At 42.9% G+C, this 18,214-nt stretch overlaps 1 protein-coding gene across 3 annotated transcripts in view; it reads left to right on the top strand.

The window, feature by feature from the left end:
• The first annotated feature begins 1,115 nt into the window (after nucleotides 1-1,115).
• Nucleotides 1,116-18,214, top strand: part of CNOT6 (CCR4-NOT transcription complex subunit 6) — a 33,159-nt gene continuing 16,060 nt past the window's right edge. The window contains exons 1-2 of one of the 3 annotated variants that reach the window (XM_050311886.1): nucleotides 1,116-1,278; nucleotides 15,784-15,897. In XM_050311886.1, the coding sequence (XP_050167843.1) occupies nucleotides 15,786-15,897 (112 nt within the window). In that variant the 5' untranslated portion in view covers nucleotides 1,116-1,278; nucleotides 15,784-15,785. Of the gene's footprint in view, nucleotides 1,279-3,034; nucleotides 3,717-15,424; nucleotides 15,898-18,214 lie in introns of those variants that run through there. The other 2 variants (XM_050311888.1, XM_050311889.1) reach the window with 2 other exon arrangements.

Here is an 18,214-nt window from a genome sequence, read left to right as displayed (position 1 = left end):
TGGTTTGTGGTGGTGCTCCTCAGAAACTCCACCAGGTACCATTCTCCACTCAATTATGTTAAAAGAGAACGCCTTGTTTGCACAACAGTGTAAGTGCCATTTATTTCCAGCTACATATTCAGTTATGCCTAAGCAGAGGAGCCTTCAATTCTTACACAGCTTTCCCAGGTCAGAGACAGGGTTCTAAATGTGGGACAATGCCTTTTTCTTTACTATTCCTTTGGATGAGGTGGTGTGCACCAAGTGCTCATTTGCTGCTGCACCACCGATGCTTGAACATTTTAACTGTCTGAAAAACTGAGGAAATCCTTGATTTGGAAGTCATTATTTACAATTTTTGGTAGCACTACACCATGGATGGCACCTCCCCACCACCATTTCCCTCACCATCTCTCATCATACTGTAAAGTCCTGTTGCACAGGGATGGTAATAACAACATTTAACAAGAACATGATTTATTTTTCTAAACATCTTTGTTTGCATCCATTAATCTGTTCAAGAGAGAACATTACACCAGCTGCAACCTGAGTTTCAGAAAGGTGCTGCTGGGCAATTCTGGGGGACATTTCACGGAAAACATTGTTCCTGAAAATGTCACAGCACAGGATCCGAGGCCCTGGCTTGCCAGCAAAGACACAAACACAGAGGAAAATATATTCCCTTTCCTAAAAAGCACCCAGGCCCACCACCCGCACCGTGCCTGAGCTCATCCACCGCAAGGCTGAGCTCCCGATTTGGGCTTTTGCGGGAGAATCTAAAAGTTCTTTTCCAAACAAGCGACTGTTTCCACTCGCTCCCGCTGGGAACCCTTTCCCTGCCATACACCGCTTGCACCGCTTTCGTGACGTTACTCTCACCCACTTCCCTCCCCCCTTCCCCGGTTCCCGAGGCCGTACCCCAAAGTCCCCCCAAACTCCTCCCTCCTCATCCCCCCTCCCACCCTCTCTGGCGCTGCTGCGCCCCCTCCCCGCGCTCCTCTCCGCGGCCGCGCAGTGCGGGCGGCCTGGGCAGGCGGGGCGGAGAGAGGGAGAGGAGGAGGAGGAGAAGCAGAGGAAGGAGGAGGAGGAGGAGGAGGAGGAGGAGGAGGAGAAGGAGAAGGGCCGGCCCGCCCGCAGCCGCCGCCGCCGCCAGCGCCGCCATGATGCTTGTTTGCTTTCAATGAGTGTGAGGAGGAGGCGGGGGGGAGCCGCTCTCCCGTCCGGCCCGCGGCAGGAAACAAAGAGCCAGGCAGGCGGCGGAGCGAGGGCGGCGGGGGGACGGGGATGCTGCAGCCACAGGTAGGGGCGGCCCCGGCGACCGGCCCGGAGGGAGGGCTCAGCCCGGGGGCGCAGCACCGCGGTGGTGGGGGTCCGCTGTGCGTGTGTGTGAGGGGGAAGCGGCGGCACCGCGGCGGGGGGACCCTCCCCATCGGAGTTCGGTGTGGGGGAGCCCCCCGTGTCGTTTAGGGGTGTCATGGGGAGAGGCCCCTCTCGGCGTGGCGGGCGGGGGAGCTCCGGAGCAGGGGAGCTGGGCCTGGGAAGCCGCGGCTGCGGGGCCGCCCGGGGGAGGCTCCGCGCCCCGGGGGGGGCGGCGCGGAACGGCAGCGATGGACGGGGGGGACGGGGGGGAAGGGGCCGCGCACCCCCGGCCCGGGCCCGGCGAGCGAGGGGGGACGGAGGGAGGGAGCCGGGCCGGGCGGCGCCGCGCAGGAGCCCGGCTGTGTTTGCATCGGGGAGGCAATTAAGAGAAATGAGTATAATGGCATCTGCAAGCCTGAAGTTTTTTTTTTGTTTGTTTGTTTGGGGTTTTTGTTTTGTTTTTGGTGGAGGGGGTTGTTGGGGTTTTTGTTTGTTTGTGGTTTTTGGCGTTGTTTTGTTGTTGTTATTATTGCCGTTGTTTTGCTTTGGTGTCGGTTTTTGTTTTTGGGTTTTGTTGGTTTGTTGGTTTTTTTTTTTGGGGGGGGGGATATTTTTGTTGTTGTTGTTGTGGGGTTTTTCCCCCCTCACCGTGCGATCGAGTTTAAAATAATTAAAACAAAAGGCAAGAGAGGGAAATGACATCAATCGGTGGTGTGTGGGGGGGCGCAGAGAACTGCCCGTCCACCCTCCGCGCGCGCGGCGCCCCGCGCCGCTGCCTCCCCCGCCGGCGGGGAGGCCGCTCCGCCTGGCTGGGCGAGCACCGAGGGGCGGCAGCCAGCGCTGCCTGTCAGCGGCGGAGAGCGCCTCGCCTGCTCCGGAAGGAGCCGCGGCCGTCGCCGGTCCCTGCCGGCCCTCCCCGCCCCGCCGGCAGCGGGAGCCGCGGCCGCGCTGGCGCCGGGGCCGCAGCGGCGCTCGCTCGTTCCGGCGGAGGGAGCGGCGGGGCGGGCGGGGCGTGCTAGGGGGGGAGCCGTGACTGACAGCGGCGGCGGCCAATGAGGGAGCGCGGGGGCCGTGAGTGGCGGCGGCCGCGGCCAATGGGAGCCCGCGGGGGGCGGGCGCGCGAGGCCGCGGGACGGGCGCATGCAGGGGATAAACAGAGGGAATTGGGGCGGGGGGCGGCGGGGCCGGGATTGGGGTCTGGATCGGGATTTGGACCAGCCGTCTTTTCCAGAACCGGGCTGGGTGCTGGTGGGGTCGATGCCTCGGTTCGGCTGCCACAGGGATGAACGCCTGCGCTGACTGTGGAACGGGAGCGGGCCATTGGGGAGCACCCGCACCCCCACGGCCTGTCGTGGCGTTCGCTTCCTCATCCAGAATTTTATGGAGAGCGATAAGCCTGGGATCAGACAAGGCTTTAGAAAAGGATATAGCTATGCACCTGTCTCTGTCGTGATGGTGAAGACGTATTTTATCGGCAGTTTTTCCACAAACATGTAAAATTCATGTGAAACCTGCTAGGTTATAGTCCTGGGTTGGCCTCGATGATCCCGGAGGTCTTCTGCAACCTGACTGATTCTGTAATTCTGTCATACTTTACTTTTTGTAATATATATGAAAAAATATTCAAAACAAATACAGTAAACCAAAGGTTTTGTTGTTTTTGTAGGCGGATTTTTTGTTTGTTTATTTTTATTTATATTTTTAATTTTTTTTTTAAATACAACTCTCTGTATTTCCACAAATGCATAGAAAATTGTATGTCTGAAAATATAACTTTGTGGACGAGTATTTGCTTTGTAACTAGAGTTGCAGATCATCTGTTTTCTCATTTGATTTCTGGGGCTTATTTTCTTAATCTAGATTTCACCACAGTGGGTAACTAATTCAAAATTCGAGGGATTAAGAAATACCTGTGGTATTTGTCTGACTTAAATACAAAGATGTGCAAGTGTTGACTGGTAATTGTATTGTATCTCGCCTTTTTTTTTTTTTTTCCATTCTAGAGCAGGTCTCGTAATTGGGAATTTATCAACATTTCCACTGGGGTAATTTTACAGGATTATCCGCCCTCTGTTCTTCCTGCTGGTTCATCTGGACTCTGTGGAGTTTGCTGCTAGCAATGGAGCCTTCTGTGGGGGTTTATTCATGCTATTACTGAAATGGAGCCCTTCGCGTTTGGATTAACTCTTTGTTCGCTTTTCACCCGAACCGCTTGGATCGGCCCGTGTGTAAAAAGGATACTGCCGTGCATCCCTTTTCTGTTTGCATATTGAAGTTGAACTCTTGAGTGCAGTCTCGATGCGTTCAGGCTGTTTACTGTGCTTGAATTTTAGAGGAAGAACTGAAATGTAAAGATAGATGTGACTAATACTGCACGGGTAGGTAGATGCTTCGGACGTTTCACGTTATGAGGACTTGAAAACGTGTTATGAAGGTAAAAATCATAAGATAGGGCTGTACTAGATCTGAGGAAGACATTCTTTTAAGCAAGTGCAATGTTCATGATGGAAAGCAGTGCCTTTAAAATGGGGTCAAATATTCCCACAGTCGAGCAAACTAAAAATCCTTTCCCAACAGATGAACAGAAGCATCTATTTTTTTTTAGAAGCATGGCAGTAAAATAAAAATGGCCCTGTTAATATATCACTAAAAAAATTAAGTGTTTTTGCTGGTTTATTGTACCATATTGTTTGGGTCACCACAGTGTCTTAAGAGCCCAGGTGGTGAACCGGAATTCCACCACCCAGTTGTGCAGCCCCTGTTGCACAGGCCCCAGTCATGTTTGCCAACAGACTTTTGAGTTTTAATTTATTTTCTGGTTTTGTCCTGCCATTTTGGCTGTACACTGTGTATGTGCAGTCTGACCATTATGCCCCTGTCCCAAACGGGGCTGCATTAAGCAAAGATTCTACACAGAATCTTTAGGAATGAGGATGCCTTTCAGTCTTTGGAATTGAAACAATTTACAAGAATTGACACTTATTTCCATTGGGGTTTTATTGCCAGGAGGTGTATTTAGTATTAAAGGTTACAGTTGTGTATGTTGGGCTTTAAAAAGCTACCAGTGACCTTAAAACACCACAAGAATATTCTCTACAGGCCCTACCGCTGGATTTTAGCCCTAGTGGCACAAGACAGACCCTTGTCCTGTTGCATGCGATATATCTGGGGTTTTTTAGTCCATATATTTAGATTTTACACTATTTTTGGTGTCAAAATACTGACATTAGTGAATCCAGTCTAAATTTAGACTTCTTTGTGGTGTAATTTTGAAAGCTTTATGCATAAATTGCTCAAACTGAGTCACTGCAGGGTTTTATCTGTCTTGTTCCTTCTAAAGTGTTGGTGCTTCACACTTGGAAGTGTGATTATTGTACAGTGCTCTGCAAAATTATTAGCATTGTATTAAGTGACATAATTTATGTTCCTACATTGAAATTGGGTTGTAGAAGTCCACTAAACAAGGGAATCTTGGCATAAGCTTGGGGACCTGCACTCACAGTTTCTACACTGAGCTATTTCTGCAGTTGAAGTCTTGAAGAGTTTACAAATGCTTAGACAGGTCCCATAGAAAAAGCTGTTTAAATGCTTAACGTGTAGTTTTAGTTACTAATTACACCTCCAAGATGGTGCTTATTTGGAAAGAAAAATGTTGGCAACAACTCAGTTTTTCCTTTTGTAAGGCTGCAACATGAATCCTTTTGTTAGTGCCTCAGAGGCCTTTTTGCAAGGGGATAAATCAAATAGGAACTAGAAGCAGTAAATATATACAATTGTTTATTTTAGAGCTAAAATACTTGCTGTTAGGATTCCAGTTTGTGCTATAATGGAGGAGATTGATGTGATTTAGATTTTTTTAGACTGGGAAGGCTTTTAGTTGTGCTATGGAGGCTGCCAACTAGACATTATGATCACTTCTTGGATATTTGGATGGCTCTCTTGTGTGTCTTAGTTCATGTTCCTGGTATGCAACCTTTTTTCTGCAAGTGAAGTGACTCCCTACCTGAAGACCTTCCTGAAGTTTCTGTGCCATTTTAGAATGCCAGGATCTCCAAGGCCTCCTTTGAACTTCCCCATTTCCTTAGCAAGGATGCAGCCCCTTGCCATGGTTAGGAGACTGTAAATATATCATAATCTGTTATCCTGTCTGTTACAAATAATATGTGCAGCTTTATTTCTTGAGCTGTTTTGGAGTATATTGATGGAAAAATTGGTGATCCTGCAGGTTGATCTGACTGAAGTGGTGTTCCACAAAAAAGTATCTCTGCATAGATCTGTTTGCAGAGGCAGGGATCAGAAAAAAACTCCAAGCACCGGCTGTGCTCCAGAGACAGATCATTTCATATGTTTTTTAGAACAAAACCCATGTTGAACCAGCACCTACAAAACAGGAAGGCTTGAAACTAAACTGAAACACCACCAGGGGTGAGCATGCATCATCTGATGTGTACCACCTGTCAGAGCAAGGAGATGGCATCATAACAGCTAAATAATAAAATGTATTAAGTCGTTTTGTGCCAAACTCTGACCATTGACACTTTTAAATATCCTTTTAAATGAGTTTTAACAGTTTTCACCCAACAGAGTAAAGGTTGTGTGGACTAAGAGGAGTTTCAGTGCTGCCTTAATCACAGTTCCTCTGTAAAAAGAGTACTTTGAGGGAAGAGAGTTTTTAGGAACAAGTGATCTGTGTGAAGAATAATTAAGATTAGGAAGGATTCCTGCTTTGATGAGGAGCATTATCTAATATCCACCTCAAGAACTGATCCTGCAGCAATGCTCTCTATGCAGGGACCAAGATCACCCCATGGTTTCTTCTGGTGCAGTATGTCAGGACTTTTCTCCTGTGGCAGAATTTGGAAAGCAGCTTCTTTGGTTGCTCTTTAACTCTACATAATCTATGTCAGTACCACCGCTGTCAGAATGGTGCTGAAAACCACCCAGTGATGTGGCTGGGGTGATGATACTTTATTATTTAAAGAAAAAACCAAACCCACAGCCTATAAACCCCACTTTCTTAGCTGGGTATCTTTGTTGGCTCTCACCATTGTCTCACAAACAGCTACATCAACACAACAGAGGGAGGTGCTGAAGTGGAACATGGGGACAGGAAAGAAATCTTGAGCTGGCTTTGCTGCACAAGAGCATGGTTGTGGAACAACATTTTCAGTCTTTGGTTAAATTTGAAGTGAAAACAATCTGAATAGTTTGGTTGCTTCTGTCAGGATGTGGCTAGATGGGTAGAGCATAAACTGTGTGATGAGTTCTGTGACATCCTGAACTTCAGTTAGTTTAGCAACTCTAACAAGCAATTAGGTATCTAGAACTTGTGTTGTAGGAAGGCAAAGATTTACTGGCATCTCTTGTCAAGTCTAGTTCAGTTCTATAGCAGGGATGCTGAAAATGAGCTTATGTCCAAACTTCATTTGAAGTAGCTGAGTTACCTTTTACTCCTTAGTTCTATTGTAAGACTAAGAAATAGTGTTTTGTGTGGTGACTTCATGTTTTCACCCATGAAACAACAGAAATGTGGTAAGCAATTTGCAGACATGAAAGAAAATGTGGTTAGGAACATGGTGGTGAATGTGCCAGTATCTAGAATAGCTTACTGAGGAGGACCAAGGTAAGAAATTTTGCATTGAGTAGTTTAAACAAGAATCAATATTCCATGTATTGTGAAGAATCATAACTAAATTGTCAAAGATGATTGTCTGGACACACCCAGTGCAGGGTGAGTTGGTATTATATTAACATATTGGAGTGTAAAATGATTCTCAGCTTTCTGGAGACACGTAGGTAAAGCTTTTAAGCTCTGGTCTTACTGCCTGTGTTTTTAAAACTTGAAGCTAAATGTTTTACAACAGAACTCCTCCTTTTATAGCTGATCTTTTAGGTTCCATCTTACTCGTACAGTATGCAATTATGTAATGCAAGTAAATTCTTAAAGTAATTAGTGAACCTGACATCTCTTAATGTATTGGCATTTCAGAATACACGAAAATAGAACGTGCAAGAAGCTGAATGCTGTGTAGTACTCATTAGTTAGCCAACATGTTTATAGGAATACCAGTTAAGGTCAGCCTTTGCTTTGCAATTTGGTTTTGTGTTAGTGTTTGTTTTGTACACAGCGGCCTTTTACTATAAGCATAATTACATACAATTGCTGATAATTAAGAACTATTCGAATCATCTGGACCATGTCTCTGCTACACTGAAAACACTTGGACATCGAATTTCTAATAATTAGATGTTGTGCATGGTATGGGGTGGGACTTTGAGGTTTTTTACCATGATTCTGATAACACAGATCTGCCTTGTAGGCCTGTCTAGAGGATGGAGCAGTCAAGGGCCTCTGTGCTGAATTGTGCCGTTTGTATTCTGACCGTTGTAACCAACTTTGGAACCCAAAATGGTCCTTATGGCAACTGAACATGGAAGTGACAGTTGCTTCTTTGCACTGGTTTTTCACACCATCCAAGGTTTAGAAGATTCCACGTACACCAGTAAAATACTGGGCTGCTCATCGCTAGGAAATTGTGATAGGTAGGGGTTGGGTAGGAGAAATAAGTTTGGAAAATGACATCTGCCCTAGCCCTGCCACACGCCTTGGAACCAGCCAGTTTGCATTTCCATGAACAAGTACTTACGAGGGACAAAATAACCTTAATTAAATTTGGAATACCTGCAGGTCAAAATTGAGCACATTCTGGCTGACTTTTGGACGTAACCAAATTTAAAGCCTGTTCTAGTCACTGCTCTCTAGTCTAAGCGAGTCTGCCTGATTTGAAGGCAGCCAATAAATCCTTGGACATTTATGGCCTGATTGATCTGAACCAGGATGGTTTGCTTAAGTTTCAGCAGCATTGCCTCATGTTAGTCAGCTTTGGCTAGATAAAGGTTTTTGCAGCACTTTTACAGCTCTATAGATTTTTGAAAGAGCATTAAAGCATTTGTTAACTTCTGAATTTTCTCTAGGAGAATTTATATGTGCAAATTCAAATAACTTGTCTGATTAGTAATGTCACAGATACACTCACATGAACTAATGGCTATTGACCTAATCGGTATCTTGTATTTATTATTACTTAGTTGTCATGGACGTTCACATCCTGCTGCATTATCTTCAGTCTGAAAAAGAGGAAGGGTACCTTGTGGTTTTGCATTGGCAGTCATGTAAAATTATAGTTTTAGAAGTCCTCAAAATATGATGGAGGGAAGCATTATGTCCCTGATGAAGCCATTAAATCTTCATATGCTCACAGCCACTAAAATGTGATCTTAGCAAGTGAAAAAGCACTTGGAATGAATCAATTGACTTAGTGTTGACTCAACAGCTTTCTTTTTATATATATTTTTTAAATTTAGATTATTCTAACATTAAGCTATAAATTGGGTTAAAGGGATCTTGACACTTTCCCACGTGTTACAGTTGAGTCTCTTGGGGGTGGGGAGTGTTTCAGGAGTCCTCCTTGTGCTGCTCCAGTTCTTCCTGTGCCCACAGCTGGTACGTGCCATCCCTCCCCACACCGGCTGAAAGGAAATGTTTAATTCACAGCGTGTGTTCTGAAAAATTCAGGTGTTACCCTTTAGCTGATTTCCCACTCGGATTTTGCCTGGCCTTGGTTTTTTTTTTCAATATTAAATGCTTACTGTAAAAAAAAAAACAACAAAACAAACACCTTGAACAGCCTTTTTTCAAGTAAAATGCCAAGAGTGTTTGCAATAGTCCACAAATAATAGGTGTTTGCACAACAGACGTGATATTTACCTAGAAGTAGCATAATGGTAGGAAAAAAAATAAATCTGTGGTTTCTTGCAACACTGATGTTTTCTTTGTATGCGTTTCAATAGAACGATGTGGTTTATGCCTATGAAGTTAAATGTAAGGTTGTATTTCAATGGATAGGCAAGTCCTCAAGTTTCTGTTTATTCAGCCTCAAAATATTTGTGATTTTAGTGTGCTGTAGTATGGATTTCTCTATTTTGAGGCAGATTTAATAATTCCAGGGGCTTTTTTTCTTTTGGGTGATGGCCCACACCTGCTTTTCTAAACTTGGGTTTATCTACTTGAACAGTTGTGTATTGTAGCAAAAATATATATTTTTATTAATTGTGTATATATCTGTTATAATCTATTGTAACAAAGTGTATATTTTACAAAATAAATGTAGTATAAATATTTATTGTATACTATATTGCAGCAAAATATATATTATGTAACCAGCTATATTTCATAGCAGGATGCAAATATTCTTCCATATTATGGTATATACCTGCTAATAGCTGGGAAATCCAAAACTGCAGGTGCACGTTTAGATTTATTTTTAAAAAAGCAAAGTTTGAGTTTACTATGTTCTAAATAAGACATTGATAGAAATAAAATGACATGACATTTAGAAGGCTTTGTAGGAAGAGTGTCAGAAAAAATATTTAATTCTTTAGTTCAGGTTTTATGTCTTAGGTGGATGGGGTGGTCCCAAATAATTTTAAATAATAATTTAGCTGAAGTACATTAAATTTACTTCACAGGACACTTGAGGTCTAGCTGGGATGCATTGGGTTCCTTTCCTCATCCTGGGTTCTTGCCTTTGAGTAGTTTTTCCATCATTTTTCAGTATTGACATCAGCCTCTAGTTTGTTGCCCAGGCATGGCACAGGCTGAGGATAAATAATACAGTCATTGACTCAGCTCATCAAGTCAAGTGTGTAAATTGTGCAGGGACTGACCTTTATCATAAGCCTCTTCAAGCTGCTGTTGCTTTTCTGTGAGGAGGTGACAGATGTTGCATCTTGTCCTCCTCGCCAGGGACGGTGTTGTTGCTTCATTTGCTTGTACATCAAGCTGAAATGTAAGTAAGTTCCCACAGAAATTTATAACTTGCTGAGTTAAATGCCACCAGTGACAGGAAGGTGAAAGAGGTGAGCTTGGTTCACTTTGGAAACACAGTTGTTTAAAGAATGGGTGGTGGGTCTTTGAGTGGGAATGGACAGACCTGAAGTTTTGTAGTAAAAACTGAAATACAACACTATGATGACACTTAAAGATTTTTTTCCAAAGCACAGTAGTTATTTTTGAGATGTACTTTTGTTCCCTTTGGAGAGGGTCAGTGTTTGGAGTTGAAAGTATTAATTTCTGTTAATTCTAATAAAGTTCAACAGTAGAAATTAACCCTTTAAACACAGGCTAATGCATCTGATTAACCTGTGCATTGTTAGAACTGCTATAACATTCAGTTATCTAAAAAGAAGTGTACTTTGCCTTCAGTTGGGATTTCAGACTTTGTTCAGTGTTACTGTTTAACTGATGGATGGGTGAGGGGAGCTGGAAGCCAGATAGATTCTGCTTCCTGCTCTGGGAGGAGAAATTCTGTGTCCATGTGGCCAGAATTGCCCTTATGGTGGTGTCCTGATTTCAGTCCTTTAAACAGCTGCAAATCCACACATGCATTTCTGCTATCCAGGAATAATACAGGAGGCCAGGCTCCCTCAAATATATTTTTTTGTTTCATCTTTCCCACTTAACCATTTTAATTTTCTTCACCAGCTGCTTTTGTTACCAGACAAAAGTCAGTGCTGATGCAAGAGTGAAGTGGAAATACAGGGTCCTGGGGAGGAGGAACTGCAGCAGGACCAGCTTAATTCTGCTTCATGTGTTGTAAAACCACAGTGCAAGTGGTTTGGGGGGGTGGGTATGTGGAGGATTCTAAATTAACTTGGAATTCAAGACATAGCAGTCAATTTAAGAAACATTTATATTTGGGGGGGAAGTCATTGGAACCCGTTTTCAAATGGAGCTTTGGATTGCATGGAAGAGAGCTTAAGGGTTACAAATGAATGGTCTGGGATGAGCTTCCAGTGTGAGGGTTTGGAGAGGGAAAGGGAAAAAGAAAGTCTCTCATATGGGCTATTGTTTTCTTACAAAATCTTTGAGCAACTGAACAGATTGCTTTCTATCCTGCTCCATTTCAGCATTTCAAAAATAATTTATTTGACAAGTAATACTACACTGCATCAATAAATGGAAAACATACTTCAATTATCTTGTTACTTCTCGCTTTGTTAGATCTAAATTTGTGTAGTTTATTCACTGTTTTCAATTAAAGTGGCAAAAAATCTGAGTAATTCTGCACTTGATCAAGTGTGGTACTACATTGTTTACTTTCCCCTCCTGGCTATCTCCTGATCTGCATCAGTTTGTCAGTAATAAGTAATACCAAGTAAAGGGGAGGGAGAGGAAGTCAAAAGAAGTCACCAACATGTGTTAGGAAGTTTCATAACCAGAGTTGTAATGCTTCAACTCATGATCTTGAGGTACTTGTAAAGATACTCCCATATTTGTAAATGGGTTTTATAGATGCTACGTAGTAAGTAATGCAGTAGTTATTTCAGAGTTGATTAGATCAGAGTTGTGTCTGAACACTGTGCTGCTCTCACTAGTTCATTGTTTTCTACACAGTTTTAGAATTAAGGTTTTCTTTTCCTAATTTTAATGTTGGTATGGTAGGAGATGATGTTTTTTGGGGGCAGACTTCATGTCTACATTTATAATAAAGCTAATGCTATAAAGAGTAGATGGTACTTGACCTACAGGAGTTGTCTGATACATTTAGTTTTGAAATAGAGTTAATTTATCTGTGGTATTGTAGAAAGCATTTCAGGAAATGAAAGGCATGCTGTAGTATTTTCTGTTGATGCTTAAAAAAACCCAAACAAAACCTTACTGTTTACTCTCAAAATAACTGCTCAGCTACCTATTTTGATTAAATTTTTCTCCTCACCATCTTCAGTTTCATAAAAATGGCAGAAGAGCAGGACAGGAAAAACGTCCTTGTCTTTCTTGCCCTGTCCCTCAGGGCAGACTCTCATTTCTCCATTTTGAAGGCATTATTTATTGGTAGTTTTCGTAGTCATCTGGACCATAAACTGCCACGTAGTCGAGCTTCCACTTCACACACACACCTGCAGCCAGGGACACCATTTCAAAAGTCTTGCCAAGCAATGATCTGAACCCTTTCCATTCTTCTCCAGCAGAGGAGCTCGGTCAGCTTGGCCTCCAGGAACTCCTTTTCTGGGCCTCCTGGCACCGTGTCCTTTGTGGCCCTGGTGCTGTGGCTGTGAGGGCACCCCAGGAGCACAGCACATGGGTGTGGGTGATCACGCTGTCCCCTGTCCAGCACAATTCCAAACCCAGCGCCTGGCCTGGCTATGCAGCCCTGGCTGCTGCCATCACTGATCTGGAGAGACAGGCAGCAGTCAGTGCCAGTGCAGCTCAACCTGGGACCATTTGGCTTTGTCTCTACTGGTCTGTTCCAAACTGAAGCCAGAGCTGGCGTTCCATCATCCACCTGCTGCTGTAGCAGCTCTGTCAGCATCTTCTTCCAACAAGTTGCCCTCCCCTTGACTTTATAACCTTCATTTTTTCCTTCTCTTTCAGATCCTCCTGACCCTTGCCCTGCACCCTTCCCTGAAGGGTCTGTCTGCCCCTGCTCTCCCTCACCTCGTCCCAAAGCCCTTCTCACAGCACCCCCTGTGCAAATAAGGGCTTAAAACCGTGTCTGCACTGGAGGCTTGAGATCTAATTCCCTGTGTCAGACCCTGTGCACTGTTGACCTCATTTAGCTCAGTTTCTTTGGGGTAAGGGGTGTTAATTCTGTGTGGAGACTGAGTGATCCAGGGTGGGAGTGGGCAGCCACACTCCTCTTCAGCTCTCAAGCTCTTCTGTTTTTACAAGTATTGAAATAACAATTTTAATAACCTGGTACTAGATAGTAAACAATTTCATTTTCATTCAAACTCAAATGTCCTCTTCAACAAATTTATGTAGTTTTGGGGTGTGTTGCAGGAATCCATGTCATATCTTTGTTTATGAAGATTGTCTCCTTTATGAACCGGTTTGCTGCATGTGATAACAGCCTAACATTAGTGGTGCTTCCACTGTCTGTGTTTGTGCAACTGAAAATTACAGGTGGTGTAAGCTCTTTTGAAAATTATCATCATGATCATTTAAAAGCTGCAGTTATCAATGACTCTCAGAATGTTCAGTGCTATTTTATGGGTCTTACTGAAAATTGCTTTAGTCTGACAAAACTGGATCGCTTAATCTGATGTTTACCTGAGCTTTTATGTTTAACTGTAGCAGCTCGGCAGGTGCTAAATTTGGACTGGGGAAAGGGAGAAGGGAGGAGAGCAAGAGATTTGTAAAAGAGACTGATTTTCTTGAACTACTCCATGCTGTGAAGGTTTGAAATGCAATTCAAGGTATTGTGCTGGTGGTTTATGATGTCCTGTGATATACAACCCAAATTTAGCCTTGCTGTCAGTTCCTGAGAAGTTCTGAGCTCTGGGTGATGGATAAAGATGTGCTGATGCCTGGTGTGACAGTATCCTTGGTGTGGTTGATGTCAGTGCTGCTCTTGGTCAGCAGCAGTTCCTTCAGCCAGGAGGCTCTCAAGCTTTTGCTGCCTTTTTTGGCACCTGGTAATCCTAAACAGCAGGGAATCATTCACTGAGAAATGCAGCAGTGAGACAGGGAAAACCATCAAGAGCAGGAGCTTTAATGAGGGAGGGTCATGCCATGGGTGGACCAGGAGGGCAGGATCCAGTATCAAAACCTCGAATTCCTAAATGTCTAATTGTTTTAGTGCACATTAACAAAACCCACTGGAAAAGTATGTCATCCTCTTCTAGTAGTGAGGGGTGATCTGCTGCTGGTACCAGCAAGGCTGTTAATTAGTGCATGTGATTGAGTGTGCTCTGGGGAGTGTTCATGTTTCTGTACTGAATGAGATTTCTGTCTCTGCCATACCTGCTTCTTGAAAAATTGGAACATATTTATTAATTCAGGGAGCGGCAGGAAGAGAAAGCATCAAATGACTGAGCAAGGTAAATGTTTCCTGACAAACCAGAGCATTCCTATGTGGTATTGGTCTTTGTGAATTATGTATAATATGTGTAGGAGTTTCAGAAGAGATGCTCCATACATTACTTGGCTATATATTCTTGCACCAGTTGCGTAGTTATTGCAGGGAGAAGTTTATGCTTTTACGTTTCCAGTGGTTATAATCCAATCTCCTCTCCTTTAATTAGTTTAGTTTGATGAAGAAAGTGTTACACTTGGTGATTCCAGCACTCTGGGTACTCAAGAACCTTCATTCTGGAGGGAGCCTCACCCAGTTGCTATTTATAATCACATCCTTTTACCCACAATTCACTTCTTAAAGGGGAATTTCTTTTCACTGCAGAAATCTGGTTTTGGCCAGCAGTGGGGGTGGGAAAGGGAAGGAGGAGTGTGATTAGTAAAAGAGCTGTTGTATTAAAGTAAGCATGTGGTGCCTAAAAGCTTTATTTTGATTAAGATGCAGAGTTAGCAGAAAGTTTTTGGTGAGTTTCTGTTGGTTTGGGTTTTTTAACATGCAAAGTAAACATTTTTCAGTGAAGTCCATAAACAGATAATAAATCTGGTTGATGGCCTTATTTACTAACAGTTATTATTTGTTTGTTTTCTACAATGACAACACTCTTTCACTTTGTCCAGGGGTGTGAAAAAAATAAGAAAGCCTTAAAAGCCCTGGTAGGGCTTTATTATGGAGCCAGGAATCCGATTTTCCCCCATCTCCTCTTTGCACTGAAACAGTTACAAGTATGTTGATGTACAGGAAATCTGGAAAGAGGGTGTTTTTTGAGAGGAAGGTTTGCTGCTTCTCTCTGATGGTCCATGAGTGGGTATGGTAAAAAGAAATAACCTAGAAAAATGCTTCTTGCAAAGTTACCAGGAAAGAAGTGAAAAAGAATGTGAAAAATGGAGTTAAATTTCAGTATTAAATACTTGGCTGCAGAAAGTGACAGAAATTTCTACCTTGGGTATAATATTTCAGATTGTGAGAGTAGGCTGAAGGTTGGATTAAAACCTGTAATTCTGCAGACTTAAAGAATTGAGGATCTTTTTGAAACCTTAATTCTTTCTTGATGCTGATTTGTGTGAATAGTTGAGAACTGCAGTAAACCTGGAACTGATAGATAATTTGTTAGCTCATGTGTTCTGTATGAGTAGAAGTGAGATCCCACTTGTGGTGATCATTGCTTTTTGAAGTTTTGCTGTTGAAGGACCAAGAGCCTGGAGTAGAATGGGTTGGTTTTGAAGGACATACCCATGGAAGGTGGCAGGAGACAATGTTTAAGTTGGTTTACAGATGCTGGTAAATTATTGGCTGGGATGTTAGGCTGTCACCTGCTATTCTGGGAGCATCAGGAATCTCTGCTCTTCTATTTTATAGCAGTCTTCCCATTCAGTGAAGTTTGTAAACGGGTGTGGGTTCTCTTTATCCATAGGTTTGAAAAATATTTGGAGCAAACATCCAATATGGAATATAACTGAAACAGGAATTACCTTCTGAAGAATTCTCAGTGTATAACATCTCAGTTAATTGTCTTTTTTTGTCTCAACAGGAATGCCCAAGGAAAAGTACGATCCACCTGATCCACGGAGGATGTACACAATTATGTCCTCAGAGGAAGCAGCCAATGGAAAAAAATCACACTGGGCAGAGTTGGAAATAAGTGGTAAGAAACTGAGGGCATGGTTCTGAGTTATAAACTCATTACAAGGGCTGTGGGCTGGGACAAGACGTGTGGAGTGGAGTTCCCCACCTTGAACTGAGCCAGCAGAACACCAGGATAGCAGCTGCCAGCCTTGGGTGTGGAGGGAAGAGCTTGGGTTGGGATAACACAGGGGAGCTGTAGGAGAGCTAAGTTGGGGCAGGTGGGGAATCCCCACATGTAGGAAGGTTGTGAAGGTGAGGGTATGGGTGTGAGCTCTTTGTGTTTTAAGAAGATGGAGTGAGTGAAAGCATGAATTTAAAATCTGGTTTGTACAAGAGGGTGAAGTTGGGGGTGATCTGTAGGTGTGTGTCAGTGATGGACTTACTGGAAGCAATGTGTTAGTCCATGACGTAGTTTCTACTGAAGCAGAAATTTTCTGTTTAAAAGCAGTTGTAGGTTTTACTTTGTTCTTGAGATTAAAGACAATCCCCAAAGCCTCCAAGATCTGTGTATGCTGTGAGATACTGTTTGACTCTTGGATCTTTCCTTGAAAATAAGACAATGCTCGGAATGTGTAAGCATGAATTTCAGCTGATGTGGGACACCAGTGTCACTTGATTTGTAGAGTAAATCCCAATTTTGCTGCAGAAAGTGTGTTTACAAGGCAATTCAAGCAAATATTTCAAAAGTTAAAAATACTTTTTGTGATGTTTGAAACTTGGGCTGAATTTTGTTTAAATATGGAGGTTCTTTAAGAGACCGAAAAAATTGGCATGTGGTATTCCTGAAAGACTGTTCGGTAGAGAAATTTGTGGGAGAGGGAATAAACATCCAGTTCATCACATTGTGGAGAGTCTTTCCATCCAGTTCACTGAATCTGGGTCTTGCTTCCAGTGGCACGTGCCTCACCATGTGAACGGCATTCTTTACTGAAGGTTACAGATGCAGAAACCCAGTTAAATGCTGCTTCAGGAATCAGCATTATATGCCGGCATTAGGCTTGGAATCCTCTTGGACATCTGCTGCTCTGCATAGGAAGTGCATTAAGTGATGGCTCTCTCCTTTCATGCCTGGTAATCTCACTCGGGGCTGATTCCCGCCAAGAGAGGTGGTGCAGGGGAGAGGCTGGATCAGGGATGTGGATTGGAAATCCTTTCAGCTACAAGGGTTTCTTTGATCACAGTCACCTGTTTGCAGTTGGGGGTGAGGAAGAGGTGTTAATTCAGTTTTAAAAATGCAAAGAGCTATTGATTTGTATTAAAACCTTTCAAAAGGCTCCTTAATGAGCATTAGAGTAGCATCAATCCTTTAAGAGCTGAAGGCATTTGCCTTGCAAAATAAAGCAGTGCAGTGTTTTTGTTTTGTTAGTGTTCACACTGTCTTTTCCTTGCAAAATACTTGGCCATCTGAATCAAAAAACCACAAATGTTTTAACTGCTCTCCTTAAAATCACTGGGCTTTTTTTACTGCAGGGTTTTTTATGCCCCTCACTTTGTTACAGCTCACTGGAAATGATACCTGTGTTAAACCTTTTGCCACTGGGGACTGAGTCCCAGATAAACGTGTATCAGTGTAACATTCCTCAGGCACTAGGTATGAATTCTTTTATTTTGAAGAAAATCATTTAAGGAAAAGAATTCCAAAGTGTTTATGTTGGTGTAATATTAACCAGACTGTGCTTAACATCGATGATCACAGTGGGGTTTTTAAAGGCTGTTGCAAGTAACTTTTTGCCTTGGGCAAACTGGTGTTGATTCTTCTCTTCTAATGCTTTTGGTACTGTGAGATGACTTATGTAAATGAAAAGGGATCTACTCCTGGGGGGGGGGGAAATCTTGGAGAGAAGAAATGTTTTGAGACCTTCTGATGATATCTCACATTCCTTGCATGTGGCAATGTAAAAATCTTGATTCTGTCACACAAATCCATGTTTCCACCCTTCAGTTTATACAAAAAATCATACCTTTTTTTAAATATATGGCAATAGTTTATGCAGCTTTTAGTTGAATAGCAGATGGAAATCCATGTTCTCAACTAAGCATCTTAGTCACCCTAAATATAGTGTTTCTGTCTGTTCTTGGCTGGATTAATGCCATAGAATAAAGATTTTTGGTTTGAAAGATGTGCAGAAATAAGGGCCAAAGCTATTTCATCTCAAACATAAAGCATAATTGAAAAAAAATCTGTTTCTTACACCTCTGGTAATTACTGATTTCATGGTCAGCTAGTAAATATGACTTGTCTTGTATGAAACTTGAGACAGATGTTTAAACCTTAGGTATGGATTGGGAAAAACAGCATAAGCATCCTTGGCAATATATTGTATTTCTCTTGTGTG

Source organism: Myiozetetes cayanensis, unplaced genomic scaffold (genome assembly GCF_022539395.1).
Source record: "Myiozetetes cayanensis isolate MyiCay16 unplaced genomic scaffold, myiCay2020 scf17, whole genome shotgun sequence".
NCBI classification, from domain to species: Eukaryota; Metazoa; Chordata; class Aves; order Passeriformes; family Tyrannidae; genus Myiozetetes; species Myiozetetes cayanensis.
The sequence above is the reverse complement of the archived record's forward strand: the minus strand, read 5'-3'. Positions and strand labels throughout refer to the sequence as shown.